This window comes from Corvus kubaryi, unplaced genomic scaffold (assembly GCF_017639235.1).
Source record: "Corvus kubaryi isolate FWS band 111438036 unplaced genomic scaffold, C.kubaryi_AGA036_p1.0 37308, whole genome shotgun sequence".
NCBI lineage: Eukaryota > Metazoa > Chordata > Aves > Passeriformes > Corvidae > Corvus > Corvus kubaryi.
Genome location: NW_024581096.1, coordinates 23,378,052 through 23,405,944, shown reverse-complemented (window position 1 = coordinate 23,405,944; position 27,893 = coordinate 23,378,052). Strand labels below are relative to the sequence as shown.

General features: G+C 37.7%; 1 protein-coding gene, 1 long non-coding RNA gene and 1 other non-coding gene across 4 annotated transcripts; 1 reads left to right on the top strand and 2 right to left on the bottom strand.

The window, feature by feature from the left end:
* The first annotated feature begins 25 nt into the window (after window positions 1-25).
* On the top strand, window positions 26-23,647 carry AGGF1 (angiogenic factor with G-patch and FHA domains 1). 2 transcript variants are annotated; one of them, XM_042028891.1, is made up of 14 exons: window positions 26-226; window positions 1,255-1,351; window positions 1,816-1,997; window positions 2,733-2,879; window positions 4,691-4,879; window positions 13,322-13,673; window positions 15,183-15,294; window positions 16,578-16,629; window positions 18,649-18,750; window positions 19,110-19,275; window positions 19,522-19,604; window positions 20,626-20,753; window positions 21,629-21,728; window positions 22,556-23,647. In XM_042028891.1, exons 1-14 carry the CDS (start codon window positions 44-46, stop codon window positions 22,754-22,756), a joined length of 2,094 nt encoding a protein of 697 aa, XP_041884825.1. In that variant the 5' UTR covers window positions 26-43; the 3' UTR covers window positions 22,757-23,647. The 2 variants fall into 2 exon arrangements, with proteins under 2 accessions (XP_041884825.1, XP_041884824.1); XM_042028890.1 differs by having other exon boundaries at window positions 1,816-2,021.
* On the bottom strand, window positions 23,558-26,092 carry LOC121665023. The gene is made up of 2 exons (XR_006016197.1): window positions 25,663-26,092; window positions 23,558-24,612 (listed from the first exon to the last, which is right to left on the bottom strand). It is a non-coding gene; the product is annotated as an uncharacterized LOC121665023 (long non-coding RNA).
* Window positions 24,836-24,964, bottom strand: LOC121665060. The gene has a single exon (XR_006016215.1). It is a non-coding gene; the product is annotated as a small nucleolar RNA SNORA47 (small nucleolar RNA).
* Window positions 26,093-27,893: the final 1,801 nt, after the last annotated feature.

The window sequence follows — 27,893 nt, the reverse complement described above, 5'->3', positions numbered from 1 at the left end:
GGGCGCTGAGCAGCGGCGGCGGCGCAGGGGCGCGCGGGCGGCCATGGCTTCGCCGCCGGGCGCCGAGAACCGGGCAGACCCGGGCGAGCGGGAGGCGGCGGCGGCGTTGTTGCAGGCGGAGCTAGGCGCGTGCCGCGCGCAGCTGGAGCGGGCGCGGCGGCGGCTGCGGCGCACCCAACGCCTGTACCGCCGGGAGCGGGAGGGCGCCGAGGCGCTCAGGAGGCAGGTAGGGCCCCCCGCCCCGGTTACCGCGGCCTCGGGCCCTTCCACCCCCTCCGGCCCGGGCGGCACGGAACCCCCGCGGCCGCCAGCCCTCGACCGGGTGCCGCACGGACCGCGCTCCGCTTGTCCCGTCCACTCGACGTGCCCGTTCCACCCGGTCCCTCGGCTCCCGGAGCCAGCCGGGCTCTCCTGGCCTGCGGGCGGCCAGAGCCGGTCTGAGGGCTCGAGTCAGACCTTGGTGGTGAGAATGGTAACGCCTTCTCTGCCGCAGGGTTAGATTTGGAGTCAGAAGGAAAGATTACATGTAGCAGAGGAAAAGAAGTCTGTTAAACGAAGTGTGATGTAAAGGAAGAGTGGAAGGACTACCTTGTAAATGCTTCTGACAAAACAGGGAAGTTTATGGGAGCCCTCATCGCAGTGTACAGCTTCCTTGTGAGGGGGGGCAGGCGGACAGCACTGATCTCTCTGGCAGAGCCGGAGGGAACGGCCTGAAGTTGTGTCAGGGGAGTTTTAGATTGGATATTAGAAAAAGGTTCTTGACACTGGGGATGCTTGGGTAATACAAGAGGTTCCCCAGTGAAGTGGTCACAGCACCAAGCCTGACAGCTCAGGAAGCGTTTGGACAATGCTCTCAGGCACATGGTGTGATTCTTGGGGATGTCCCGTGCAGGGCCAAGAGTTGGACTTGATCCTTGTGGATCCCTTCTAGTTCAGAACATTCTGGGGTTTGTAAATGCCACAGATGTCACCACGGAACAGTGGTCATTGCTTGAAATGCAACTTTACAGGGTGGGCATTTAGGAATAACCTCAGTTAAGTTTCTCTGATCCTTTGTGAGCAGAAATTATGTGTTTCTTTATGCCAGCCGTTCAAGTACAAAATTATCTCCTGCAAAACAAAATCACTTCAAACACCTGTGGTGCCATTATGTTTTGTTTGAATTATGAAATGCAAAATAGGCTGACTCTCTTTTCTGAGATGCAGACCACTAAAATACAGTATTGTGTTCTTAACATGCAATTATTTTTTCAGGTAGAAGAACTCACTAAAGAAATCCATAATAGAAAGGAGAAAGATACGTCTAGTGTAGAAGTACAGACAGAGGACTGTGCTGCATGGTCACAAGCAGGTAGAGGGGGTGGTGATTGTTTAAAAGGGCATCTAGAACAATATCTTAGTTTGAAAATTTTGTAATATAGAATACATTTCAAGTCTATATCTTTTGCTGAATTAAACTCAGTAACTTGACATTATCTTTCAGATTATTTCCTATTTATTCAAGCCATTAATTCAGGATAAAGTGTGGCATGGACTAGCAGAATTCATGCCATTGTACTTTGTTACGTAGTAATCTCATGTTGCAAGCATGCATGCTTCACCAATCTTTGAAGTATATTACAATAAGACATAATTTGTTCAGTAAGAGTAGAGTAAATTCAAAGTAGAGGCACTACCTAATATTTGATTTTCGTTAGACTACTTGCATAAATTTCCAGTTTAAGATTTGGCATCCTTAAACTGCATTAGTAAAATACTGCATTGCTAATTTATGCAACTTCAACTTTTCTTTCTCTTCCCCCCTCCCCCCTGCAGATTATTACTACTATGAAAATTATTACAATCACACTGATACTCAAGATTGTGCATCTGAACTACCAGTGCAGCACAGTCACGGGACTGAAGGCACTGAGCATAATTCCACAGAAGAATCGGAGACAGGTGCTAATATTCCGCTAAGGAAGGATAGCATCAAAGTTATTGAAGATGGGGAAGAGGAAAGTTTCGTCCAGAATTCACAGGTTTCTTTCTGGACTGTCTGGGGTTTTACTGGTTTTGAAATCAGTACTCTGTTAATATTCCATCTAAAAGATGTGCTTGTGATCCTGACATCTTTGTACAAAATGACTTTTTGTGATAGTCTGGTGCTGATAATATACTTGTACATCAAAACTAGTTCTCTTTTTAGTATGTAGTAAGTGTATCATCCTCTTAGATTTGTGTTCTGGAGTTTGAGAGTTTTTGTAGAAAGGCACATATATCTCACATAGCCTGGAAGCAGGACCTTTTTTATCAGCAGAGTGTGTCCAGTATGTCCATCCTGATTTTCTTAGATAGTACTTTGTATTTTTTCTTCCATTGACATGAGGAAGCAACATATAAGGAGAACAGCGTTGTTGGTGGGGTTTGTTTATTTTGTGGTGTGTTTTCTTCCCTGCTCTCCAGCCTTCTCTTAGGTCACTCACTTAACTGAGTTTGTGCCTTAGCATCTAGCAGCTGAAATGGAACAGAGAGCAGAGATCTGTCTTAGGAATGCTCTGAAAGATGTTTTCTGTGTGTATTTTTGATGTGAATCACTTTTGAGTAAAGCCAGGATAAAATGAAAGACACAGGCTGAGGTCTTGGTCCTGTTGAAATCAGTAGGAGTTTATCAGTAAATTACAGCCAGATTTTTGCCTTCTGAAACAGTCCACGTTCACAGAGCCCTTACCTTTCTTACTTTCTGTTATCAGGAGACAGAAGAAACTTCAGTACCAGAGGGTTCTTTGGCAGAGAGCTTGAGAGCTGCTGCAGAGGCCGCTGTTTCACAAACCGGTTTTATTTATGATGAAAATACAGGATTGTATTATGACCATAGCACTGGATTCTACTACAATTCAGTAAGGATCATTTCCAAAATGCTTGGCATTTTTCTCTATTGCAAAGGTTTTGTTAGTAGAAGTTGATATGAGCAAAGAACTAAGATCCAAGCTGATCTTACGTTTTGAAAAACAGGTTACTGAAGATAAATAGCGTTAAAAGTTTGTTAATTAATTTTTTAATTATTTCAGTCAAATTAAAGATAGCAGGCTAAGATACAAATTTAGATTTTAATTCAGTTCTTTTTGATGTCTCCTAGATCTTTAAGTTACTTGGCATTGTAGAAATTTTGTGCTGTAAAGCTGATCTGTAACTCTTTCAAATGTAAGAGCTTGAGCTTAAAGATGTCTTGTTTAGAAAAAGACGTATTTCTGAAGTCAGTTATTTCTCCACAGTGAAAAACATGTTGAGAGAAAATACACAAAATGTTTGTGCTTTTACTTGAGTACTGTTACCAACTAGTTTGATGCTACAGGAAAGAAAACACTTCTTTAGAAAAACAGATTAGATGATGGATCATAACTTCTTAATGGTTACTTTTTGTTACACATTTTTATATAGCTTTTGACAAGGTTTTCTTTTTCTCCTATGAGGTGTGTATATGTATACAGATATATGGATAGATACGTATACAGTACTGTGCTGAAAACAGAATTTGTTTGCAGTATTATATTCAACTCAACTTTAAAAAATGCATGAGGTACACAACTGTTTATTTTCGGGATGCTTCTGGACTTCATTTTTAAGGTCTTAAAAGGATAGCATTGCTTTTGACATAGTTTGTGGATTTAGTTATACCTAAATGTTTGGGGCTAGAGATTACAGTTTATGGTACAATTATCCAAAATAGTATCTTTTCTTGGTCAGTAAGTGTTCTGAATTACAGGAAATGTTCTTGTAGTGTGTTTACTGGCAAAGTTTTGATGATGGGGCCAGGGACTGCAGAGGTCGCCTCTGTGGGAGGAGGCCAGGGGCTACCTGGGCATGGCTGATTCCACTGCAGGGCACAGCACAGCAATTAGAGAAGCTGGTGGTGCCTCTCTGAAAGCAGCGTGAGAAAGGGTATAACTGTGCACACTGCAGTGTGTATGTGGGGATGAGTGTGAAAAATAACCCTGTGAACACCAGGGCCAAAGAGGAAGGAACAGGAGGAGGTTCTCCAAGTACTAGACCAGGCCATTTCCTGCAGTCTGTAGAGCGGACCACACTGAAGCTACTCACAGTACAGTCCATGGAGGATCCCACACAGAAGCAGCTCCTTAGGGAACTGACCTGTGGAGAACCCAGGCCAGAGCCCAGAGTAGGTCTTCCAGGTAGGAGCTGTGGGCTCCTGTGACCTGTGGAGGACCCATGCTTGAATCAGTTCTTGAAGGTCCCATGCTGAGCAGGGGAGAAATATTTGCAGCAGAGACCTCAGCCCCTCTACTCCTCATTTCCCTGCACCACTCAGGTGGGGGGAGACCGGTTGAGAAGCTGGGGATGAAGTGGTACAGCTGAACTTGTGAAAAAAAAGAGACTGGGAGACATGTTTTTAATTTGGGCTTTATCTTCCAGCTCTATTTTAAATATTTCCAAGTTGAATCTGGCTTGCCCATGATAGTGACCTCTCTGTCTTGACCTATGAGCTTTTCATCTTATTTTCTTCCCCAGTCTTGTTGAGGAGGGGAATTGGCAAAGTGGTTGGATGGGCATCTGGTAGCCATCCAGGATCAAGCCACCACAGTTCATTCATTTTATCAAACTTCAAATGTGGTTCTTTATTAATCAGATGTTTCTTTGATCAGTGTATTTACTGAAGTGATGATAATATTGTTCTTCATTTCTTATAAAGGAAAACCAACTGTATTATGACCCAGCAACTGGAATTTATTACTACTGTGATGTGGAAAGCGGCCGATACCAGTTTCATTCACGAGTGGATCTGCAGTCTTACCAGTCCTCTGGTACTAAGCACACCAAGGATAAAAAGGGGAAAAAGAAGAGAAAAGAACCAGAGTGGATTGCTGCAGATGAGTATAAGGTAACTTCAGAAATGACAGAGAGAAAATACAAAATCTGTTGGGTTTTTGTCCATGATGCAACTTACAGGTTGTGGGGCTTGGTTTTATGCAGAGAATGTATGCTTATTTTTTGAACTATTTAAACATACGTAAACTATATACAGGAGGTTGCTAACATGTAGTTACTTTCAAATAACTTTCCCATTGAATGATTAAGGGTGAAACTTTTAACTTGGATCCCCTTGCTTTTTCAATATTATTTTATTACTACCCAACTGTAAAGGAGTCTAAAACTGAGTATCAGTGAAGTTTCTTGATTAGCAGGCACACGAGAATGAATTCAGTGTTGTGTGGGTTGGATTTATGTCAGAAATGAAGTGTTAGTGGCAACGTCTTGGGTTTGGGATTTTGGCTTGTGATTTTTTGTTGGTTTTTTGTTCAGTTGGGTTTTTTTCAGATTCACATTACGAATCAAAAAAGTGTAAATTTTGAAAATACACTTATGCACAATCCTTTCTCTGTGACTGCATTCCAGAGCTTAGTCCACTGGCATTTTACTGTATCTCTGCTATCATTTGGGATTGGTGTCTTGGAGTTCTATTTCTTTGCATATTCTGCTCTCCTATTGATACTTTACTTGGTCAATGTATTTTCATAGTTGTTAGTGTGTGGATAAGCTGTACATCTTAATAAATGCTCATTGTAATTAATTTGTATTTTAAGTTACAAAATTTTTCTGAGTGCTAAGAAAGCATACCATGTGGTGTATAGTGTCTGCCTTGAAAAACATTACTCACTCTAAAACACCAAGAAGTTCTAACACAGCTATTAAACCTCAGGAAGCGCTTCCTTCATGAACAGTCTTACTAATGTTGAGTCCTGTTCTGCCAAGTTGTTCTATTATGTTGAGATAAAATTGAATATATTGATTTCTTGGTTTGCATTCTTCAAAGCTATTGCTTTAACCATTACATAGTTTCGTTATGTAGCCCTCAGACAAGCAGATTGGTTGAAATCTGAAATAATTATGTTACTGTACAGGTACCTGTACATAATAGTCACATAGCATCAGTGCACAGTTAAAAACTTTTAATCAGGATTGAGGTCATCTGAAAGATTTGAAAATAGAAACTATTTACATTAAGGAAAAGTGCAATTAGGTTAAATGGATAGTGGTTGTTGGCTGGTAACACATTTTATAAGCAAATCGTGGCTAATGCAGGAATTCTTACTCCTTGAGGAAATTTCACATGAACCTTCCATTTGGAAAACTTGATCTGGATACTTAGCAACACTAAGTATAATGATTCTTTAGACTTAAGAGACGAGAGCTAATGCAATGGAAGTGCCGTTTTAGCAGCACCCAGGTTCTGGGCCTGCTCTGGGCAAATACTAAATTAGCATTCTGCCACTCTCAAAAGACATTGGTCAATACAGAACTTTATCCATCATGTGTCAGGAAAGAAACATGAAAAACTTGTAGGAGTACCTTTATCATAAACTGATTAATAAGTCTCTTAAATTTAGTTCTGTAATGAACTGTTACCTAAACCAACAAGAGTGTTTATAAAAGTTCTTAGACATGTATAGCTCTGACCTAGCTAATAATGTTCACTACGTTTTTGAATGCCATCACAGTCTGCTTCTGTAATCTGATTAAATTAGAAATAGAGGTTTGTCTTTAACTTACTTTATACTGATATTTTTATTTAAATAGTCTTGTTAACAAATCCTTTCTGTGAGACTTCACAGTCGCAAGGTAGGAGGTGAACATCCGTTTTTTCTCATGTGTTTTATTGATGGTGAACTGAGTACTTTGCTTTATTTGTAAATTCATTTGTTTGACCAACACGGTAACAGGGAAGCATTTAAGTATACTCTAGTGCACAGATCTTTCCTTCTGTGAACAGGGAATGAAGGTCAATGTTAAAGAAGTAATCATGGCCTTTTATAATTTTTAAACAAAACCAGGGAGAATATGAAGTGGAACATAAAACACTCTCCATTTTAAACTTCAAAATAAAAGAATGCCTTTTTGTCAGCGCTCTTCTTTGTAAATGCAGTGCTGGCATTAGAAGAAGAAAGTACCTTGCTGACATTGTTTACATACCTAAGACATTTTATTCTTGTACTGTGGTTATTAATCACTTAAAAAATCTATGTTGCATTAATATAAAAGATTCAGATTTGCTAAAATAAAAGATTATATTTTTCTGTTATAAAACTGAAAATTTAGTTTATAAACTGCACAGTCAAGTGCATAGATGCATGGTATTTTTTGGGAGTATAATTGTTGTCCAGTTTAGTCTGGTATTATCAAAGGCACTAATTAGTTCATAATAGAATAAAACTAAAAACCTCTGGTTTTAAGTAGGACTTTGTAGTAGAAGCATTGTCTATTGAAATGCTTTTCTCCAAACTTACTGCCCAGCCTTCTGCCCTTTCTTTCCCTGAACACTGTTTAATTTATTAGAGTTATGACAATGCTTTTGAAGACTAGTACCTCATTACTGCTTTTCCCAATCAATTATTAAATTGTGCTGCTAGCCTGAAAAATGGTCCCAACATTGCCTCCTTTTTCTACAGGTGGTACAGGTAGGAGAAAGTTCTGGTTAAATGCCTGGGCTGTGGACCACTAGTGTTAAGAAACCAGGGTGTACTTTTGGAAACAATGTACACCCCCTGAACGTTATAATTCTTGGGGAAGCTGAGGTGGTTTATAAGATTATCCATGTGAAGCAGGGGAAGACAGCTGTAGTTAATCTTAAATTAGCTGTAGAATCTTAAATTTTTTTTCTCTCTTTTTCAGTTAAAGGAATAAATGTAAAAAAATATTGATAGATATTTAGTATTACTTAAAAATTGCCAAATACAAGAAATAAGGAAATTTAGCAGCTATGTGTGTAGATTATCAAGCATATGTTTCTATGTAGATGGTTTTGGTAGCTATGGTTTTGGTAGCTATGGCTATACCAAAATATTGTTGCATTTTCAACAAGCTGAATTACCAAACAAGAAAATACTCATAAGTGTCTGCTAAAATGAATGTACTTCTAATTGTAAAAAAACAGTAGTGGGGGGAACCATGGACTTGCTGTCACCTGGGGAATGTTCCTAATTTATACAAGAACTTTCATTAAAGAAATCCTTTCTTTTCAGTCACTAAACTGAATATATGACAAATAGTTTTCTTTTGACTTATGAAACAAAGTATACCATCTCTACTTACTTGCTTTTAATAGACAATCAGGATTTTTTTTTTTTGCCAGGATGAAGTATTAGCCCCTGCGCAGGTCACATAAAAAGATTAGTGGGATACCTTGAAACTTTTAGGCATATAGTTTAGTTCAGGTATCTTTTTGTAGGGGTAGGTTAGAAGAAAGGTGGGACAAGAAACACGGTATTTTCTCTTGTACAAAAAAACCCCTTAAATAAGTAAATTTGGTAAAGTTTAAAAAGCAAAAAAGGTGGCATAAATAATAATGGGATCCCTGGCCCAATGTGAAGATCCAGGGCTTTCATACAGTTTGGAGAATAGACTGTGCAGTAGTGATCCTGCAGTTCTAATTGCTCCACTGGCACCATTAGAAACACACAGCAAAATTTAGAAGGAAGGTCTGACACATGCCATTTTTTCCCATAAATTGTTTTTAAATTTAATTTTTTTTTATTTTCAAAGTACCACCTAGTAAAGTCTATTTCAGATTGGTATTCAAAATTAACTTCTAACATATTCTTTCGATTATAGACACATTGTAGCTACTTCTGTAGGAGAGACAAGGCAGTTTCAGTAGTATTTCCCATAGAACTCTTGAAGCAGTGATTTTTACTTTTTTCATCACATGTAGTTTACTTTTTGCTGATATTCATCCCATCTTTAGGTACGTCAGTTGACAGAAACCATGGCTAATCTGAGGATTTCTTCTTTTGGATTGGCAGCTTCTGGTAAAGGTAGAGTTGAGACAACAAACACATTGGTCCACGGATGTTTACCTTTAACCTTGATATTTTTATTAAAGGAAAAATAATATCTAGTAATTGATGTTTAGATACATTTTTTCCTAAAGGAATTAATATTTTTTTTAAGCTATTTGATCAAAATCCATTCACCTGAAAAGTAGCTTTGAAATATATTTTAAATACTGTGTAAGTAGCATCTGAAGAAAACTTTGATGGCATTCTGGAATATTTGGGAAGAGAAGTATTTAGCATCCCTGTGTAATATAAAGGCTCTGGACTAAAGAAACTACTCATTCTTTAGGTAAGGTAAATTACTGTTCTCCATATTTCAGAGCTGTCCACCAGTGTACAAAATGGCTCCTATATGATGTAGGAAGAGCTTTTTTTTCTGGCATTTAATTAGATTTTTTGCACTGGAAAATTGAGTATTGTGTAGGGTGGATGAGAGTAACTGAAGTACTTGTGAAATGGTTTTAGCACATGAAAGCTTAGTCATTTGAGTGAAAGAGCTATTTTTAAGTGTTTGAAAATACTTTTTCAGTAAAATACTGAATTGCAGATTAGTATTTCAAATTGAGAGCGTCAGTGCTAAAGATGTACTATTCAGTCCTGTAGAAGAGTTTTGAGAACCCATGATTCTGTTAAATCACCTACTGAACTTCTAGCAAACCAAGAAAGAACAGGCTACACATTTGAGAAGTTGTGTTTGTCTATATTTCTATGTTTTGTATAAAATAAATTTAGAAAAAAATAGTTTAAACAGTGCAGTTCTTAGAATGGAGCTAACTATGTTCACAATAATAAGTTCTAATTTTTAGGCATGCTGAAGAATTGCATGAACATGGATGTTGATCAGCCATAATACAGAAAAATTGAAGTTTTGAAAGACAAAATATCTTGCTCTGTAACAGTAAAGCAAAAAGTATATTTAAATGCTTAAAATATTTTGAATTTTTCAGAAAAACAGTTCAATGACAATGATAATAATATATTTTCTAAGTAGAACAATCTGCATTTCAAAAGGTCATTGTAATCAGTAGTTTGTGGCCTATTCTTTATGTAAAACCATCAATTCCACTCACATAAGCATGATTTGTTATTCTTATAAGATCAGTTCTGATGGGATACATAAAAATCCTGATTTCAAAGTACTTTTGCCTGACTTGGTCAGGGATGCAGAAATGTGAACCAACTCAACTCTATTAAAAAATAGTTTATTATTGATCAGATTGATCACACCTCTCAGCTTAGTGAGAAAAATCCCAGAGATAGTGTGGTAATACCCAGTAGATAGAAAGTTTTTCAGACCTGGGTCACATGGAGTCAGTCCATGTCTAACTCATGACTGTTGGTGTCAGTCTACTATTTAGATGTATTGGGCAAAGCAACACTGAAAAAATGTATGTGCCTAATATCATGGTGTAAAAAATGGCTATAATGAGCATGTACTTGCATACTTTGTGTCTCGTAGCACAAGTTTGGGATGAAGAGTTAGTCACTCATTGAGAAATCAAGTGCATTGCTAGAATTTATTGCATTGTTCAGGGTAATATTTACCAAATGTTGTGCTCACTGCCAGTTCCTGGTTTTTAAGCAATGACTATGTGGAGGCAAGGCATTAGGTGGTGTTTGCATAGTTACGCTTTAATACGTGCTACACGTGTACTGTGTTAGTACTGGTAGTCGGCCATGCTTTAACCCCAGCCAGCAGCTGAGCCCCAGGCAGCTGCTCACTCACTCCACCTTCAGCAGGATTGGAGAGAGAATTGGAAGGATAGGAGTAAGAGGACTTGTGGGTTGAGATACAGCCACATGCGCAGAAGCAAAAGAAAGCAAGAAACTGATTCACTGCTTCCCTGGCTGGGCCGGCAGGTGCTCAGCCATCCCCAGGAAAGCAGGGCTCCAGCACAGGTAATGGTAACTGGGGAAGACAAAGGCCAAACTCTCAACATCCCTCCTGCTTCCTTGTCCCTTCCCTAGGGTTAATTGCTAAGCATGATGCTATGTGGTATGGGATACCCTGTGGACAGTTGAGATTAGCTGGATGGGTCGTGTCTTGTTTCCAACTCCTTGTGCACTCCCAGCCTCCTCACTGGTGGAGTGGTGCAAGAAGCAGAAGAGGCCTTGGTTTGTGTAAGCCCTGCTCAGTAATAAATAAAACATCTCTGTATTACCAACCATGTGTTCAACACGAATCCAAAACACAGCCATACACTAGGCACTGTGAATAAAATTAGCTTTGAATAGCTGTGAATAGCTGTGAATAAAATCAGCCAAAATCAGTACATTTTATACATAATGGAAAAGGATTTCTTCACCACAAGATCCTTTCAAATGCTTTAAGGTTCATTCAGTATCCCCATGCTTAATGTTTATACACTTTGTCAAGATCCATATTCAATTTTAAAATCCTTATTTCATACAAGGTTTTCTAAATGTGAAGACTGCATTTTTATCAAACTTGACTATTTAGTTTGCTTTCTTAACAGCTGAATGTAGCAAAGTGAAAAAATACAGAAGCTGCTGAGAAGAGGCTTAATGGTCATATTGACAAAATTGTAGAATGAATGTATGAATGGAATCCTTAGTCTGCTTATAAGAGTGTTCTAAAAATTCCTGTTTTCAACACAGAACCAAGTGTGTGTCTTTAGTAGCCAAGCATTGAAACAGCACCTTTTTACTTTCTAGTTTAAAATACCTGAAATGATGCCAAAAATCCTGGGATATCACGGGATTCACTGTGGAGAAGGAGTTGAGTTGAGTGGTTGGACCATTGTACTTGGGCATTAGTGCATCACAGTCAAGTGTTGTTTCACCTTGCTTCTGATTTGAGCAGATAGTGTAGTTTATTTGTTTTCAGATTAGATTAGATTAGAACACCCTGAGCTACTTTGTTAGTTTACAGTATTATAGAAGCAATATGTTTTAGATTGCAGAACACCTTGGTATGTTTGGTATCAATCTAATACCCGTACCAAACATAAATATAGACAAAGACAAATACACTGAAAAAACAACTCATAAAAGGGAAAAGATTTTCCAAAAATATTTCTAATGGAAGTAATGTGTTTGACATGTCTAAACTGTGTAGGCTTACTTTTGGCAGGATTACTATGCTTTTTGTTTAAAATAAATGACATTACACAGGGACCTTGCAATCCTGTTCCTTTCTGCTCAAGGATTTAGAGGATTCAGGGAGGAGGGCTAGTGCATTATAGAGAAACCCTGAACAAACCAACAGTCTTTCACTTAAAGCATGAAAACCTTTTTAAAAATCACTGGTTTTACCTGAGAACCTGCTGTCTTACTGAAAGTGTTTCAAAAGTGCGCTGGCCTATCCAACAGCTGAGAGGAATTCTTGTGTTTGTCTTAGTCTGTGCCACTGATGCATTTTTACAATTCCGAAAGTGGTTTAATTTCCATGATGTTAACATTCATGTTATTTCACGTATCTTGAAATAGAAACACACGGAAAGAAGTCGAGGAGGTATTTTTTACCTGCTGTATTGCAATATTTGGTACAATTCAAGGCAATTGAATGCATTCACTCTAAACTTAAAATGACACATAATTTAATCTGAGATTTTATCTTTTAAAGGCACTTCTGTTCATTTTTCTCTTTTTTCCTCCTTTTTTTCCTTTTTATTTTTTTTCTAAGATAGTTGTCAAGCTACTAGATTGAGAATTACATTTTCAAGGTACTCTAGCAAAAATTAATATGAAATTTTAGATTTCTCAGTTAAAAAAATGTTGGGGTTTTTTTTCTTTCTGATGCTGAAGTAAGTGGAAGTGGAAGAACCTGTAATAATCCAATCTGTCTGATATTCAGTAGAGAAATTGAGAAGTTTCTTGAAGTAGAAAATGGATTTTTAGTAGAACTGTTTCACATACCAGAAGTTAAGCTTATACCCTCTATGCTATCTTGATTAAAGACTCTCTTAAAGATGTACTTTTGAAAGGAGGAAGAACAGGTCTATAGGTGAAGCATGAGTGGGCATTCCAGATATTCTAGACCGTGGTAATAAAAAAGAAGACAAAAACAGGAGGAAGATGCAATGAAGATAAATTAAAGACCTTCTAAGCAAGTTGCAAGAATTGAATAAGAGAGGGACAGAAGTGAGTGTCATAAAAGCAAAATAGGAAAATATTCAAAGTGATGTTGTACGCATTTGAAAATGAGGACAAGATTCTAAAGTTTCTAAACATTTCTAAAGTGTGAGAAAAAAGTGAAGTTTAGAAGAGGAGTAAGTGAAGTTTAGAAGAGGAGGGCAGTCACACGTTCACAAATAGAAGATGGTCTCAGTCACATAAGATATGGAAATATTTTTACTGAAATGTAAAAGTTCTGCCTACTGCATGTGTAAAACTTTCTGGAAATTTAACTATTTCTTAATAGTTCTAAAAATAATTCTTCCTAAGTGAAGAATTTACTTCCAGGCTAACAGCATTCTTTAGCAAAACTCAGTGTGTAAAGACTGTAACATTGTATAACTCCCCTCCAGGATTTGGACACAGAAGAGCAGAAGTCATCTAACAGTCTGAGTTGCTTTTCCACCACTGAGCAAGTAAGTTCTACTGAAGAAGATGAGTCTCCAAATGTAAGAAAAAAGACTAAAATGGACACAAAACCACGAAACAGTCTATCAGCCAAAGAATCAGTTTCTACAGACAGTATAAATTCACATTCCTATAAAATTACACCAGATGCTGCACCATATACAGATCACAGTAGAACAGCAGACACAGAGAGTGAACCAGAAGAAGGTGAAATTACAGATTCTGAGGGTGAAGCCTACAGTGAGGAGGAATTAACGAGTGAAGAAACTGGTGATTCAGAAAACTCAGAAAATGAAGGTGAATTATTGTGGATTATATACGATATTACTGTATTTTTCCAGGAGCCTGTTAAAAAAATTACAGTTTGGATAATTAAAAGAAAATATATAAAAGCATTTGACTTGAGATACTTTGAATTAAAAAGTGCTGTATGTTACCAGCATTTCTTTCCCTTTCTTCACTTGCACAAAAGTAAGTAGTAGTGTTTTTATGAAAGCTGTTTCTTGAGTATAACATCTGTGCTTGTGTGGAAACCTCTGGGATTGCAAAAATATGGTTTGATTAGGAAAGTGAAAGGAGAAAAGAACCTCTGCTGCTAAAACAGGGGTTCTAGACCAGTAATTCATAGTAATTCTATGTATTAACTCTCTTAAATTAATATACAGTATTTCTGATACTGTTTGTAAACCATCATGTACAGTTGAATGCAAGATGGATCTACTGTGGTGAAAAGCAACATGGAGTATTAGTTGAAATCATATTTTGTTTATATTCCAATGGCAACTTGTAAGAAATGGATATAGACAGGAAACCTGTATGCTGTTTTATACCTAAGTGTTCTGCTAGGTCCTTAAAAAAAAAAAATGAAGGTTACCTGTGAAAAGCTTGATGCAGCCAGTCAGAGCAAAGGATAAGCCAAATCACAGAATGAAATATAACCTATAGAAAACTGTATTGTATTGTCAGTTTGTTTCTTATGTTTTCATTACTTTACTTAACTACTCAGATTCTAAGTGATTAATGCTAACCAAAATGTGCTTGCTACCATCAGGCTTTCAGACTAAATTGTCTTTTCTTAATATCCAATGCTGCAGTAATGCTGAAGTAACAAAAACTGGAGCATTTCTCTTCCCCCAGTACCTTTAAAGGTTTTGTCTTCTCATCTATCTATTCCTAGCTGAGATCATTGGAGACTGTTTCTACAAATGTACATCCAAGTACAGAATTCATACAGCTGTTAGAATATAGTATTTTAATGGATAATGATGCAAAAAAGCATATGCATCTGTAGGCTCTGTCTATTATTTTTTCTAATCCATGTTGATGAATAGTGCTCCTAAGAGAAAAAACTGGTAAAAATACACTTGACATAGAAATTGTCATATATAAAGTTTGATATGCAGGAGGTCTGTGATGTGGTGAACAGAAAGGTGCTGCCTTTTCTCAAAGTAAAATTGTTTTCTAATCTGTTACAATTAATGATCCATAAATTACAATATACTAGTAAATTTTGTGAATGTATATATATTTTACTGCTGTAACTAAAGACTTGTCCACATATAAATAACTAGAATTAGGAAAACATTTGTAATACTTTGATGTGCGGTCAGAAAGCCTTTGAAACAATAATCTCATCAAAGTTTTCTCTCAGATGTGGTTACACATTTCTTTTTATGAAAGTTGCATATTATTCTGCTAGGTAATGCCAGAATGTTTTTCAGTTTTTTAAAAACTATGGACTATAAAGTTAAAACTGTAATTTGTTGGTACTAATGGTGGTGGGGTTTTTTTTCTATACAATTATAGATGAAGAAAAGATCTGGCCTCCTTGTATCAGAGTAATTGTAATAAGATCACCAGTTCTACAGACTGGGTCACTTTATATTATCACTGCTGTGAAGTCTGCTACAATTGGAAGGTAAAACAGAATGAAACTTTTTATATATATATATATTTTTCTATCTGAAACAACCTCACTTTGACAGCTGTGGAAAGCACTTAACACTACTCTTCATGCTTGTGTTCCTAGGCTGCAGCAGTTCTGTGGTTCTCTGAGTTTGGTTAGTCCACAGTAAGAAATTCAAGTCAGGTCACATAACAGCATGTTGTCGTGATAACATAACAGTATACACAGTTAGTGCAGCTCAGCAGACCTGAAAATTTGTTAGTGGCAACTCGATCTTGTGACCAAGCCCCAGTGGCAGCACAGCTGCAAGTCCTTCTTTGAAAACTTGTTTCCTAGAAAGTAAGTAAATTTTGTTCCAGGCCACTGAAGTACTTTTTTCAAAAATGGAAAAACACCCTTCAGAAATTCAGGATCACAAGGAAGAATATCCTGGACTTCCTCACACATTCAGATTTCAGTAGGGTTTGTTCATCGGCTTTAGAAAAGTAAGTTGGTTTGTGCTAGACTGTATTCTTACAGTTCTAAATCTGATCTGTTCATTGTGGATGATGAATTTAATGATGATGCAAAGCTTTTTCCATGCTTACTAAAAACCTCACCCTGGAAAAGCTGTTTCTGTCTAATGCTGATAGATGTGTTTTGATTTGCTCTTAAAGGTGAAGTCCATGTATGTGAAGATGAACAGACAACTCTACTTTGAATTTGCATATAGGGCTTTTACTAGCTGCATTGCTTCTTAATCCCTTAGTATAAGAATCTAATACACAATAATAATAATAATACAGTATAATAATACAATAATAATAATACACAAATCCCTTCTTCCTGCTACAGTGTTTTAATAACAAAAAATGTAGACCAACCAAAACCCACCCTGTACAGATTACTCTTTCTTTACTTGTATTGCCTGCCTAATGCGACCAAGAATTTAACTTCACTGTTGAGGACTGATGCCAAGATACACTGAAGAGCCTGAAGGATGCAGAGTTCAGACTTACTTACAGGCATTGCATGTCAGTTCAGATAGAAATGTCAGGTTTATAGATAAGAATTTAATGGTACCATTTGATCACTTACTAATCACCTGCTTGGTATAGTTTATACAAATGGCAGAAGGGACCTGAAGCAAGTCTTTACATTGTGTATATAGCAATACAATGTTTTGTATCTGTAAAAATTCCTAATAGCTTAGAAGAGAAATACTATATTACGGTTCAACGGAAATACACCTTTTATAAGCCACACAAGACATATTTCTACTTCGTTGTGATTTGTATATCAACTTGCCTTTCCAGAGAAAAAGATGTTGGACACACACTTCAGATTCCTGAAGTTGGAGTCAGTAAGGTAATTCTTGTTCATGTCTGCTGAAAGGTAGATCAAAAGACATAAATGTATGAATTAAGCTTTAGATTTTATGGCTTTAAATTTGGAAAATCATGTTAATTTTTTGAAAGAACTTTCAGAGTGAGATACGGGTTTAGCCAGACTTGAATTTAGAAAAAAAGAAAACACACACTATTTTACTGAATGGGAGCTTAACACAAACAACAGCATGTTTTCAAAGTCTAGAAAAGCTAAATACTCTTCTAAAATTGGAGTTCTGCTAATCTACAGTGTAATGCACAGTAAAAAAGTTACATTTTGAATCTTGAATTTTATAGTTATTGAACTTGAGGAAAAACCCTGTTAAGTACTAATGGTATATAAAATTTTGATGTCAGATAGTAAGAATTTTGTTACCAAGTAAAGCAGTCCTTGCAGTATGCTCAGAGCAAAATGGTTTATTTTCTTTTTCTTTAAGCAACTGTGGAAATGATGTAGAGGGAGTTTGAAAAATTAACAGAATTCCTTTCAGTGGTAGATTGAATGGAAATTCTTGTTCTGTTATAAATTCTGTGCTCTGTTTTGCTAAATACTGCAACACAGACCCTAAATATAGCACTCATAATAAAAGAAAACTGTAGATTGACGTTGTGTCATCCAAACAAAAAATTAGTTAAAAGCATCTGTAAATGCAAGTATCTCATGAAACACACTTTGCTGTGTCTATTTTAAATGATAGTTCTCAGTAATCAGCTGCTGTATATCATGCTGAATAATTTCCAGAGCAAATATTTCCCTGCTATTAATAACTTTCTCAGGCGTGTGTTTGAAACTGGGCAAATAAAAACCCAAAAGGCTTTTACTTTTCTGTAATGTTACCAGTTTAGTACTTCGCAGGTACTGACAGTTTATATAAGAAGTCACTTCACTTTTCAGAGAAGGAGTCAAAGGTGAAAAGATAAATTATATATCTGTGGAAACAAAAAGTTACATACTAGTTTGTTTTCTATAGTATTCTTACTTTTTAGCTGTGGACAACTTTGATGTTTGCTTTTCTTGAGTGGAAAGTGAGATTTTAAAAAATGCTACACCCTGCAGATTTAGCCTCTTTAGAAGTTTTAGTTCTATTCAGTAAAACAGAAGTAGAAAATAAAATATGTATTGAATGAACTAGTCAGTCTCCATCATTATGGGAATATTCCATTTAGTAAGAAATGCTAGCTAATCTTCAAAATATATATTTTTATTTTTTTTATTGAAAGCAGCAACTTCAATTGCCTGAAATTGTCAAATTTGAAACACTTTTCTAGACTTACTGCTTTTATTGGAAGTTCTAGTAGGCTGGAGAAGTTGGTACTTTGGTTTGTTCAGTGGCCTTTTCTGGAGGTTGTGCATCTCTTTATTAATTTGGCCAGGAGTTGTGCTTTCTCTGGTCTGTGTGGGCTTGGGAGCAATACCTATATAGAACTGCAACAAGACAAAAAAAATAGATTGTTAGTCTCAATATCAGAAAGGAGATGAAAGAAACGGCAAAAGATTGGTACTGATTCTGTCCTAGGTATTAAGATGCAGGAGGGGGTGAATTATGTGAAAGTTACAAAAGCATGGCATTAAGGGAGTTATTTCAGATACGAAAGACCAAGTAAATGGAAACAGAATGAGATCTTTTTTTAAATGACAATGCTATAACATACCGTAAAAGCAAAAAGCCTGTTATTGACAAGAGCAGTTTAAAAGGCTATATTACTGAATCTTGCAGTTCTTTAAGTAAATCACACTTGCCACATTGGAAGAATATAGTTGTCCAGTCCTGAATCATCATATGAACAAAACAGTTACATTATTAACTGTATATGTTAGCTCATGCTATTGTGGCTTGTTCATTTACATTGCACAAGAATGAAACCATAAGATGTGAAATACTCTATTAAACCAGAGCTGCTCATTTTTAAGGTCTCAAAATATATTCTGAAATCTTACCTTAAAATAAGATTTAAATTCGCTTGACAAGAACATTTAACTTAGGCTTCTGTTTGTCAGTTTCATGCAGAAGTATATTTTGACCACGATTTGCAAAATTATGTTCTTGTGGATCAAGGCAGTCAGAATGGAACAGTGGTTAATGGAAATCAGATTCTCCAGGTGAGTACCTATTGTTTTAGTGCTCTATACAATGCAGAAAACTAATCTTGTGGCCATTTAAAACATGTTATGGCAAATCACTTACAATGCCACTGTATGTCTTCTTTCATACATGAAGGCCTGTCTTGGTTTCTTTCTGATTTTAGGGCCACATACAGTGCTTAATGTTTGGTTATACTAGGAAAAATTCACTATGGTTGCAGTTGCTAGAGTGAAATACCCACTGTAGTTAAAATACTTGCCTACATTTGTGAGGCCATACTGAATTACTGAGTTGTAAGCAGTGTGCATAAAATAGAGTTCGTGTCTTTCATGAGTAGTTGAGTAACTTGGCTGCCAAAACTTTTCTTTTACTGTAGCCTAAAACAAAATGTGATCCCTACGTCCTGGAGCATGGAGATGAAGTGAAGATTGGCGAAACTGTGCTTTCTTTTCATATTCACCCCGGCAGTGATACTTGTGATGGATGTGAACCAGGACAAGTTAGAGCACACCTTCGCCTGGACAAGAAAAAGGAGCCTTCTGGTTAGTCATATTATCACTGGGTATATTTTTTGTTATGGCTATTTACTTTATAAACATAATAACTAGTTCCATTTTCATATAATTTTCTCGTCAACTGGGAATAGTTATATATAATGATGTATTTTCTTCATGGTATATGTATCTTATGTATAATTATGTTAGAACAAAAATTTTCACATTTGTTGTTTGTTTCAAAACATTGTTACATTAGTAATTAGAAATCCAATCCTGTGTTCTTCCTCTTAGTTTGTCCAGCACTTAGCAAAGAAGAGAGAGAGTTAGTCAGAAGAAAAGCATTAAAACAAATACGGGTAAAATACGGTTTACAGGTGAGTTTACAGTAGAAGTTGATTAAGTTTTTGTGGTTCTTACCACTTTTTTTTTTTTTTTTAATTACTTCGTGATTCCTATTTTAAGCTATAGACTTCGTTAAATAAGCCAAGTTTTCAAATGCCCTTAAACCTAGCCTGGTTTGTCTTTTGTACACTAAGTTATTATTCTTTACAAACCTGTACAGAGAAAGATTATGGTAAGAGGGCATGAAAGTTCCATTGAAAATTAGAAGGAAGATCCTTTCAAAGGATCAACAAGATTCCTAGTCCTTTTGAAATTAAGATTTTGCAAGACACTTCTATTTTTATTTCTGCAGAGTAAGTTTTCACTGAATCACAGTCCTATCTTTTATTTGGAAAGGAAACACAATAAGCAACTGAAAAAATTACGGAAGGAAGAAGGAATTTTTTCAGGTTTTTAAGTCCATAGAAGAATATCAACAGGAACATACAGGCAATATAATATTTATCAAATTACTTCTGTTGTAGAGATAATTTCAACTATGTGGTTGCTTCCAGCATTTGTACTAAGTATTAATGTAGAAAACAGAATGCCATAATTTGTATCAAATTCTTCAGGTACCAAAATAATACTGATACAGAATCTGTAAACATGCTTAATTCTGTCATTTATTCTGAAAAAAAGTAGTTGCTGAAGAACAGGATAAATGTTTATATAAAAAGCCAGTGGCATGTCCACATGGTTTTCTGCTTAATATTGAGAGATTTACTCTTTATACCAAGAGAAGATTCAAGAGAATCTGTTATTTTATTTACAGTTTCTGAGAAATTACTGAATTTGACAATATTACATGATGATGGCAATAATGCGATTTACAAGGTATGCCTGCAGGCTAAGAAAATACTAAGTGAGGACTACAGATTTTGTTATAAGATTTAGAATTAATGAAATAGGCTGAAGCTGCTATACTTCTGGAGGGAAAAAGGGAAATTACCAAAAATAAAGAATTTAAACCCCACCCTCTTTGTCATGATGCAATTTAATCTGCTTGGAAAGAACACAGAGTATGAAGACAACAAGGCAGTGAAGAATCCAAAGTACAAAGACAGAGCAGGAAAACGCAGAGAGACCATTGGAAGTGAAGGAACCTTCCAGAGAGATGATGGTTCAGCTTCTGTTCATATGTAAGTTGGGCATGGGAAAGGTATCCCCCATGTCTTTCTGTTGTGAATCTTAAAAAAAATGATCATAAAGTAAGTATCAATTTGTTACTAGCATACAGCTTGTTAGATTACAAATTACCTGTATATATTGTGTTAGGAGAGATAGAAAATTTTAACCTTTCACACTTCCCATTTCACATGGTCTTATTTATTAACTCCTCACCTTCCATACAGAAATTAGCTTGGCCATAAAGATGCTTAGATCACTTCCTTACCAACTCGAAAATTTAAAGAACTCCCCAGCTGCACTACTGACATCTTCAGTAGTGTCTGTTTTTCAAGTGGCTCAATTTTCATTTTTGTGTTCAGTCCCAGTAATATGTATATATAAATGCAGACTTTTTCACCTGCAGCTTCTCTCACTGTCAGTATCCAGCCACTCATAGGACATGTATTTATTTGATGTTCCTTCTGTTGTTATTTTGCCTCTGTAGCTGTAGTTGGGTTTTTTTTTTTAAGAAACATGAACTTGTAGGTGCCTGTAAATTAAAAAAAGGAGGTGTGAGATGATGAAATAGGTGTATTAAGATGATTTGGCAGCGCTACTGCATTTATCTTAGTGTAATCATGCTACCCATGATGTATCTTTTAACTCCTAAAGCAAGCGAGTAGTTCTGGAGTTTTAAGAAAGCTGATATTGACCAGAGGCTTGTTAACCAAAGATATTCTTGCAGGAACTTGCAAAAGGTAGCAAGGATCTTCTGGATAGCTCTTGATGGATTGATTACTGGTTTCTAGAGCAGCATATGTATGCACATTTCTGTTGTTCAGTAGTTGAAAACATACTCTATACTCTCTAACTCTTGCTTATCAGTTATCTTAAACTTTCTTTGCAGTGAAATCAGCAACAGCAACAAAGGACACAAAATGTTGGAGAAGATGGGATGGAAGAAGGGGGAAGGCCTGGGAAAGGATGGTGGTGGCATGAAGGATCCGGTAGGTCTTTCTGGTTTTCACTTGAAACTAAAATAATGGAAATGTATTTGTAGTGAAAAGTATCTAATTGTATGCCACTATTCACTATGCCATGTTTCAAAACCCCGGTTAGGAAGAAATCATCTCAGTAGGATTAATCTCAAATTATATTTTCCTTGACTAATGAGGTATTTTGAAATTTTTCAGTAGTGTTGTCCCTTCACTAGACTGTGTTCATTAGAAAACTAAGCAAAGGAAGACAGACAGCTTCTAGCCATTGAATTAATAATCTCATGTTTGAATACAAAGTCTGGAGGAAAACTGGAATAATATAAGTGATGTGAATTAAGATTGGTTTAGGGTGGAATTCTTCACTTTCTCAGAGGCTGATGTAGCACAAAAATCAAGCTAGGTGATGGGCCATTAGAGAGGAAAAGCCAGCTGAAGTCACTGTAGCCACCAAGTTGTGGGTCTCTGTGGCAGCCACGTTAGTCCCATTTTTGTCACCAGAGATGTGTTGTCTTTTGGCAGTAATGCTGCTCAGAGCCACTCCATGCCCTGTGTTGTCAAACTAACCAGCATAGGAATCATATGCTGCTCACTCAGTGAGGTGTATTTCACAGTAGTGTTAGTGGCAGGGGACATAATTCAGCACTCTAGATCATAGTTCCAAAGGTGGTGATTTGACACATCATTTTCATGGTATTGTTTATATATGATCTAGGTGTATTAGAACATGAAAGAGAGCTGCTTGGGGACAGGGGGTGAAATGTGTATTAGAAAAACAGAATTTGTAGTATTTAGAATACCTAACTTGCAATTACAACAATATTTAATGTATTTGACAGATCCAACTTGAGTTACATCAGAAGCATGCAGGTTTGGGTACTAGGAGACCAGCCTCAATTGAAGATGTTCAGCTTGTCCAGAGCAAGAATAAAAAGAACTGGGATAAAGCAAGAGAGAGGTTTGCTGAAAACTTCCAAGACCCTAAATCACAAAGGGATACACCTAAGAGTACACCTTGGGTTAGAGGGACTGTAGACTGAAGTATCTAGTCCCACAGCAAGGTAATTCTTGAGTATAAATAGTTGGGAGAGAATTTTTTATTCCTTTTGCTTTTACTAAAGCAGGAGTTTGGTTATATGTAAAATACAGTGGTGGAAAAACTTATTCAAGATTAACTCTGTTATGTTAATTGGTTTTCTGTAGTCTTCATGCTTTTATACACATTTTTAATAAGAAATGAATGGAGTTTAGAGGGATATTCAAATTGAAGTACTTGAAAATTATTCTCGTCACAAGCAGGAATCTCCCATTGTGTTTTTACATTTACAGAAAATTACACAAAACATCTGTTACATTTAGTTATGATACCTTTAACATTTGAACAGTGATTAAAAATCAAGATTTAAAAAAAAAAATCCCCCAGATCCCTAGTACTATAGTGCTGTTTCTTCATGTTTGCCATTAAATGCTCGACAAGAGGCACACCACTCTTAAATTCGTACAGTTCAGTACTAGCTACATGTCTCAGCATACCTGTGGCAAAGGAAAAGGGGGAAAAAGCTTGGTTTTAAATGATTCAACATTACTGTTCATAAATACTGTACTCCATGAAATAAACTACCAGCATTAGTGAAGAAAACAATGTTCAGAGACAGCTTGTAGCAAAATTTTCTTCTGTGAAGAACTTGTTTGAGATTTGTTTAGTAAATCTGTATCATGCCTTTAAAAGAGGAGGTATGTTTAGAAAACTGCTGTCTGTTTGTATTTATTAACCTCTTTTTCTGATACATCCATTGCTGGCAATGGAGTTTATGCCAGAAAAAAAAACCAACACAAACAACTGATTTTCGATGGGGAAGGATTCCCAAACTAAGCTAAAAGACTGGTATTTATTGAATGTTCCTAAACACAATAAATCATTGTCAATTTAAGCAGCGTGCTTCTTCATACTGTCTTGTCCATATGTTGAATAGGAGTGCTCTTCTAAAATGAGTAAAATTTAATCCCACTTTGTTCAAGTTTAAGTTCTGATACTTGTCCAAGGAAACATGGTATTCTCACCATCCTGCCAGATCTTGCAGGCACTGTGGAGTAAAACCAGAACAAGTTACCAGCCATTTGTCTTAATCTAGATGCATACACTATAACGCAAAAGGTCCAATCTATTATTTAAATCCTGAAATGCACCCTAGTTTACAACCTGAAGCACACCTTACTTCTGCAGACAGAGGTGAAGGTACAGTTATCCGCACTCAATGCCTGGAAGCAGCATAACTAAAATTAGTTTACTGTTTGCCTTTGTAAGCAGTTAGTTGTCTACTGATTTAGTGATAGACATGTATTATTGCTTTTGCAATAATATACAGGTATTGCTCTATTATGTACTTTGCTGTTGCATTCCTTTTTATTGGCAACTTCACATTTTCAGAGGCTATCCTTTTCTAGCTGTGAAAAAATGTTGTTCTGTAAGTCCTTTTCTGTACTCATTAAGTTTTAGTTCACCGTTGATCTAAAAAGCTATTCCTGCTAGTAAGAGGAAAAAATCACTGTATACTAAAAGAACATTTTGGCTCTTTCTTTTTTTTCTTTTTTTACTTCTGCAGTCTTCAGAGTAAATCAAATTATAAGTTTTAATTTGATGTGAGTAAGAACCGTAACTTTCCCTCTCCCCAATTATTCATGTGTAACAGCTCTAAGAAAAGTGAACCACCGAGTTTGCATTTCATGAAATTTTTGAAGTAAGACATCATTTGCCTTCTGTGAGAGGCATGGACTCATGCAGTCAAAACTGACTGCTTTCAGTACTGCATCTTCCTCTTTCAGCAGTTCCATATAAAGGGCTGAAGCTTAGTCTTGGTTCAGTGTCAGTGTGACAAATATTCTCTCTTGATGCTGCCTAGGGAAGTGGAAAAAGCAGTTCCATTAATACACAGATTGTTAACAAAACAACTGGAAGTAAGGTCTGAGTAATCCTCATCAAGCAGTTGTGTGCCTTTATTGAGTAGGAAGACTTGTACTGAGCTAAATATGACTTCATCCTTTACCTCAGTGACCTCTTGCAAAGTTTTAAGTACAAATGAATGAGGTGAAAACCACCAATGGTGTCCAACCCTTATGTGCAAATGCAGTACTGCTTTCCCTCATGTCAGGAGGGGAACAGGAGTTGCCATTGCACTATTATAATTTTGGAGGCTATAACCAGTAAGATACAGCATAAAGTTTAACTGTCTTACCTTCTCAGTCCTCCAACCATCCCACTGTCTTCCCCAACTTAGGATACTTAGACTTGTGTTTTTATACAGCCAAAGTCAAGTTTTAGCAGTTTGCTTTACATATAAATACTGCTAGTGAGTAAGTATAATCCTAAAGTTCTTAAGGATAAAATTAATCTGTTTATATAAACAAACTATTTTCTGTAGTCCTAACAGTGAATTTTGCCAACTTAGCAAGCGTATTTCTGAAATTTAAAATAAACAAAGAATAGTAGGTACATTCTTAAGTGCTGAACAATCCAGCTGACACATAAAGACACGGAGTGCAACCAGTGTTGTGCAAAAGACACTGAACAAAACACCTATGCCAGCAGAGGCCCTGAACTATCTGCGTATGAACCGTTTTTACAAAACATACCATAGGATGAAACTGAAATTTTGTTCGAGCAAAGCTGCTGCAGCTGGTTGTGTGAAGGGTACCTGACTGGGGCTTTATGCCAGCAGGTACAAATCCTTACAGCAGCAGGAAGAGAGGTCAAAACCAGCATCCTGGTTACCAACAAGACGTACTGAAAGGTGCATTCCAACGGATTTTTTTCTGTGTCGTCTTTTTCCAAGTACTGTGAGCTTTCAGTGTGGGATTTTTTTTTTCTCTGCGAGTTCTGATTTCTAAACTGAGGGTTTCATCTGCACCTTATTTTAATCCAGCAGTGTCTCTCTGTTGATGAACGTACCTGCGTACGGGTTTCAGCAGCAGTGATCCTGGTTCAGCCCGTCAGCGCACCACCCGCTGTCCTCCGTCCGTGCCCAAGTGTCCCGGTGTCATTTCAGCGCTGCAAGCAGTACACACGCTGCCTCTCCTGCCGCTCCTGCAGCTCCTCGTTTAGTAGGGCATGGGAAGAAATGTGGGTCACGGTCTAGCTCCCTGCGCTGCGCCGAGGAGGCCGCGCAGCGAGCCGGGCCCGGCAACAGCTCCCGCCGCAGGCACCGGCCGCGAGCCTCCGCCCCACCCGGACCCGGCGGCCCTGAGCTGCCGCCATCTTGTGTGGTCTCACGGCGCGGGGGGAAGAGCGGAGCGGGACCCGCCCAGCCCGGCACGGCCGCGGCCGGCACCGCCCCGCCCGGGGCTGCCCCGCCGGGCTCGCCAAGGGAACGGCGCTGGGATGTATGCCTGAGGTTGCGGCTGATGTGCTGCTCTGCAGCTGAGGAGGAGGGAAGGGAGCAGGGAATCCGTCACCTTACCAGAGGACAATCAGACAAGTGAAGACGGCAGCCGTAGATAGTAGTTTAAAAATACACCTACATGACTTTTTTTAACATTTTGACTTACAAATGCTCCTAGGAATGAATGAGAGGCGTCTCAGGAGTGATCTTGATAAAGACATGCCAGGAAGGGCCAGCGCGGCCCACCAAGGGAGCCAGCACTGCAGTAGTCTCAGAGTACCTTATTCACATCGAGCTGACTTAAAATTTGCCATGCCCTGCCCCGTCTGTTGTAAAAGGTCTTATAGTCCCTGCTCCTTAAGCTCCCTGGGCCCTGTCTTCGTCTTCCTTCCCTTTTCTGTCCAAGGACAATGGTAGATTGGTGTTGTCTTGGTAGCCTTCAGTCAAGCCTGGTTGCTACTGCAGATGGTGTGCTTTGGTCAAACCTCAACTGCCGGACTTCGTGGGACTAAAAAGTTCACAGTTTGTCAAGCTAGAATTTGTAGCACCCTGAGTCTTGCACAAAAACCTGCTTACCTCCAACATTTTCCTCCTTCAGTGCTTTCTTTGTTTCTTCCTTTGTTGTTTCCCCTGGCTAATTTTTTTCTTTTAGATCATCAGATTTCTTCATTTAGCTACTTTCTACACATCAAAAAACAGTGTGCTGATTAAGTAAAACTGTGATACTTAAGTTACCACCATCAGATTCCTCACTGGACTTGTTTATTCGTCCTTTTATCCTCTTTACTCAGCCTGTACCACCTCCAGGCAGGAATAGTTTAAAGTGCCCAGTGATGTTGAGTAAGGTTTATTGTGAATCAGAATTATAGTTTCAGTTCCATAACTTCCTTGGCAAATCCTTAATCTTTTGGTTTGATTGTTTAGCTACACACTGGAAATAATACTATTTTTCCCCCCCTTTAGAGGTATTCAAAAAGCAACCACTTCTATGTAGCCCTTCTTGAGCAGGAAAGTTGGACAAGATGACCACCAGTTCATTCCAACCTCAGCTGCTTTGCAACTCTGTGATTACCACAGTGAAGAACTGATTGGTATTTAGATATTGCAGGGGTGGAGGCCCAGACATATTAGGCAGACAGAAAGAAGTCTTGAACTCACAATAGCAAGAAAACCAACAAAAAGCCCAAGGAGAGTGGGCAATAGAAGATTTGCCAGCAAGGAAAAATCTGCTGTCCACTTTACCTTTCACCAGCTATCCTTGAAGCTGGGATTCATGATCCAACAGAGGTTAAGTTGCAAGAACGATAAGCATGAGATGAGTCTGAATGGTAAATATTGAACCAGTTTTGAAAACTGCTTGGCAAGCTGGCAAGTCCAGCATTCCTCTACTGAGCATAACAAAGAAACAATAGGTTAAAAAAAAAAGTGGTACAGTCAGTAAGTGTGACAGGAGCCAGAGAGCGAGAAAAGCTGATAGCTGCTCAGGTCTTCTAGCCTTGGTGCCACGAAAGCTGTGGGACAGATAAAAACTCAAGGCAAGAACAAGGAGCACAGACAAAACAAAGCCCAAACCAAGAACAAGAGGCAAACATGGGACGAACAGGATGACATGACCTGAGCCTCTGGCACAAAAGGATGGTTAGCCAGGACACCACAAGAGGGAATCTGCAAGGACTCGATAGTGTTGCTATGGGAGTAGGGGCAGGGGGGTTTGAGTCTCTGGATTTGCCCAGGACTAGTAAACTATAAAACGCTGGTAACTTGTACAATAAGTTGTCTTTGCTTGCTAACACCCAGCAGA

Coding starts and splice junctions, on each gene's coding strand:
- AGGF1 (XM_042028890.1), top strand. CDS start 44: ATGGCTTCGCCGCCGGGCGCCGAGAACCGGGCAGACCCGGGCGAGCGG. Junction 16,630..18,648: donor CTGAAGTTGGAGTCAGTAAG/GTAATTCTTGTT, acceptor TCTGTTTGTCAG/TTTCATGCAGAAGTATATTT. Junction 19,276..19,521: donor CAAGAAAAAGGAGCCTTCTG/GTTAGTCATATT, acceptor TCTTCCTCTTAG/TTTGTCCAGCACTTAGCAAA.